At 46.2% G+C, this 3976-nt stretch overlaps 1 protein-coding gene across 1 annotated transcript in view; it reads left to right on the top strand.

Moving 5' to 3' along the window:
- TMEM159 (transmembrane protein 159) overlaps positions 1-1552 on the top strand; it is a 16971-nt gene extending 15419 nt beyond the window's left edge. Inside the window, exon 5 of the mRNA XM_008591730.1 lies at positions 648-1552. Coding sequence (XP_008589952.1) covers positions 648-729 — 82 coding nt within the window. The 3' untranslated portion in view covers positions 730-1552. The remainder of the gene's footprint in view (positions 1-647) is intronic.
- The last annotated feature ends 2424 nt before the right edge of the window (positions 1553-3976 follow it).

Here is a 3976-nt window from a genome sequence, read left to right as displayed (position 1 = left end):
TGATATATTAAAACCCAGTTGCATTTAAATGGATCTCTACCATGCAAAATTTTGTAACTTCATGCATTGGTCATTTGGAAAATATTGGTTCATTGAGTCATGTAGATCTTTCAAATATAATATGAGAAACTCAAGTGTTCCCTTGTGAGAGAATGAGAATGAAAAAGGCATATGATATGTTACGTTATTATGAAAATACAGTAGTCCCTCTTATCCATGGGGGAGGCCTGAAACCACAGATAGTACTGAATTCTCTTATACACTGTTTTTTCCCTATGCGTACATATCTATGATAAAGTTTAACTTGTAAATTAGGCACAGTAAAAGATTAACAGCAATAGCTGATAGAGCTGCCTTTCTCACTGGATTGGTGTTGAGGACACAGACAAGTGGGGGAAAATGCAATCCTCAAATTAGAATGGAGAAAGGGGACATAACCTTAACCCAAACCCAGTCTTTTTAACCTCCCATGCCCTCAGTTTCCTCATCTGTAAAATGGGTACAAGCCACGAATCTGGTGTGGTTGCAAGAAGCAGCTACAAATAAAATAAACCAGCAAAGACTGTCATGTATTCAGCTGTGTGTACTCTCAGCATTGCTCTTTAAACAGTCCCCAGAGCTAACCATTTCCTCTTGTTACCACACAGATTACTGACCCAGCAAAATCCTAGTGGCGACTGTCCACTGGCCGTGAAGTCCGCAGACTTTGAGGGGCTCTACCAGGAATGACCAGCTCAATTGATGGAACCAGTGCTTTTTTCCAAGCATCTCTGAACAGCTGTTGGATCATACTCACCCTCGAGATTATGACTCAGAGTAGGGGCTGGGCAGTCAAGCACTCCTTGGACTTGTCTTTTAGCTCTTTCACTTACAGTTTGTAGGATCCCACAGTGGCCAATTTGGGGGTCTTGTTGCTTTTGGGTTGGTTCTCTCATCAGACCCACCCTCACATGGAGAATCAGTAGAGAAGTGCGATGGCCTGACAGCTCACCCTGCCTTTTGCTCCCACGCCCCAAGTGTGCAGACTTGACCTTGGCAGGGTCCTGGGCCTCTACAGCCCTGCCACTTGACCCCAGAGCCTCAGGGCTTGTGTCCAAGGGCTCCATTGGGGGCAACAGTGGGTCATTTCTGTTTTGTTTTTACAAATGAGGAAAGCTGTTTATTTTCTTACTTGTGAAACAAGAGGTAAAAAAAAAAAAAAAAATCCCAAACGGAGCAAGCTCTCCTGCCTTACTCGCTTTCTATCAGAAGGCTTGGGAATAATGGGCTCTTGAAGGTGGAAAATAGAGTCTAAGCTAACTTTGTGGCCAAGAATCTTTTTGAAAAATTCTAAAGGTGTAGTTTCACTGTTACTATTATAATAATAATATATAACATATAATTATAATAGTACTTAACAGTACTACTGAGTGCTGTTAAGTTTTTAAATATTTGCACTTGCTACTTTTGTATTGTTTTAAAGAACTTGTCATGTTAAGCCATTTCTTCTTCAAAAAAAAAAAATGCTGAAGAACTACAGAGTAAAAATAAAACAGCCTGTGGGAAATCTACATCAGTGGTTTATTTGCTATAGCATTTTATGAAATTTTTACTTAGGTGGGCTTTTTTCTTTTACCCTTTCTCCCCGCCACCCCCCTTCTCTATACATCCAACCTGCCTGTTCCTTCTCTGTCTATTGCATGGCCAATCCTGGGTTGCTAGTGATATACATCCAATTCAGAGTTGCTTTAAAAAAGGTGGGGTGGGGGTGGGAGGGATTTGTTTCTCTTAACCAAAAAGTAGATCTCCGGGCACAGCTAGATCCGGGGGCTCAGGCGGTGTCATTAGGCATCTCTCACCCTCCCTCTCTCAGCACTCCTTTTCTCAGTGTGAGTCACTCTTGCAGGCAGACCCGCCCCGGTGGAGGTCCCAGCAGCTCTAGTTAGCTCTCTGTACTGGGCAAGAAAGCTGCTCTTTTCCAGCAGTACATGCAAATATTATGGGTTTGGCTCTGCTTGGACAGACTTGGCTCATGTGAACAACCCTGAACCAATAGCAGTGGCCAGGAGGATGGAATATGCTGATAGGGCAGGACTGGGATGTGTCCATGCACGAGCCAGGGATGGAGGTAGGTCAGCCCCCTGGTTCCATTTGGGGTGGGGATCCTGGGGTGCAAAGAGACAGGAGGAGTTTCTGAAAGGAGTATCAGGAGAAAAGGAAATGTTTGCTGGGCAGACAAAAACAGATGCTGCTTGTTGCCACCGTGGGGCATAAAGGCCTTTATCTGGTACTGAAACATTTCCGCATCCCATGACATTCAGCCACACTTGGCACTGAAGGTGGATTTACCTGCATTAGAGAACAAGAACTGCCTATCCTGCCAGTGCCGTGGGGGTATAAGCAGTTACTGATTTTCTTTCCTTCATGCAAGTGTCTACCCAGCTGGGTTCTGAGGCTTCAGTAATGATGAATGGAAAGGTCCCTGGGGCTGAGCCTGTGGCGCACTTGGGAGAGTGCGGCGCTGGGAGCGCAGCAGCGCTCCCGCCATGGGTTCGGATCCTATATAGGGATGACCGGTGCACTCACAGCACTCACTGGCTGAGCGCGGTGCGGCCGGTCTCAAAAAGGACAGAAAAAAGAAAAAAAAAAAAAAAAAGAAAGGTCCCTGGCCTCCCTCCTGGAGCTTACCTTCTAATGCAGGAATTACATAAACAAGTGTGTTAGTTATCTGTTGCTGTGTAACAATTTCCCACCAACTAACGACTTAAAAGAACACACATTTGTTAGCTCACATTTTCTGCAGTTAGGAGTCCAGGCACAGCTTGGCTGGATCCTTTGCAAGACTGTGATCGGCGTTGCTGGGTTCACATGTGAGGAGAAGGACGCACATCCATGCTCACATGGTCATTGGCAGCATCCAGTTCCTTGCTGGTGACGGAACTGAGGCCTCAGTGCCTGCTGCATGTCCCTTTCCACAGGGTGGCGGTTTGCTTCATCAGAGCCGCCAAGAGAGAGAGTCTCTTGGCAAGACGGACATTACATTCTTCATCAACATAATCATGTATGCGTAATCATGTCTATCCTGTTGCTTTTTCTGTATTCTCTGTGTTAGAAGCGAGTCACAGGAACCAGCCACACTCAGGAGGGAATTGCCCAGAGCATGCAAACCACAGATGGGGATCATGGCTGCACGTTAGGGTCGACCCCCTACAACAAGCACAAAAGCATTAGACTGTGACATGTGCACTGAAGACAAATGAAAGGGCAATAAATAACTGGGAGAGCTCCTTTAACCCCTGTGATTAGGGAGTTCTCTTTGAAGCAAAGAATGAGAAGCTGCTGCCATGCCAAGCACTGGGGGGAGGGTGTCCTGGCAGAGGGCACAGCAGCTGAAGTCCCAGAGACTGGAAGGAGCTTAATGTATTTAAGGAAAAGAAATGATGTCAATGTAGCTGGACCTAGTGAGCCAAGGGTAAATGGAGGAGCGACAGGAGCTCACCATGCAGGACCTCGTAGGGTGAGAAGTTCATACCCAAGAGTCAAGGGAAGACAATGAAGAATCTTAAACAGGAGAGTGGATTGGGAGCAGGAAGGCCAGTTAGGTCTGTGGCGACCAGAGCAGAGGATGATTGTGGTTTAAAACTCACACTAGTGGGAAGGCAGTGGAGACCTTCCTTGTTTGGAGAGCCAGCAGCATGTGGTGGTGGATTGCATGTGGGTGGAGAAGGAAGGGGGACACAAGGTTGGCACTTCGAGTTTTTGCTTGAGCCAGTGGGTGAATAGTGGCACTATTTCCTGAGATGTGAAAATTCAAACTCGGCTTTGCCCATGTTAAGTCAGATCTGCCTTTTTGACACCAGGAAGATGTGTCAAGTAGACGGTTGGCTGAGAGACTGGGTCCAGGCTGGGGATACAAAGTGTAGGAGTATTTTCAGTGCTGAGAGTTTTACACAGCCTTCTTGTGGGATGATCTCCAGAGAGTAGCCAAGAGATCGTT

This window comes from Galeopterus variegatus, unplaced genomic scaffold (genome assembly GCF_000696425.1).
Source record: "Galeopterus variegatus unplaced genomic scaffold, G_variegatus-3.0.2 Scaffold7227, whole genome shotgun sequence".
Lineage (NCBI taxonomy): Eukaryota > Metazoa > Chordata > Mammalia > Dermoptera > Cynocephalidae > Galeopterus > Galeopterus variegatus.
Note: the sequence above shows the minus strand (reverse complement) of the source record. Positions and strands in the feature narration are given on the sequence as shown.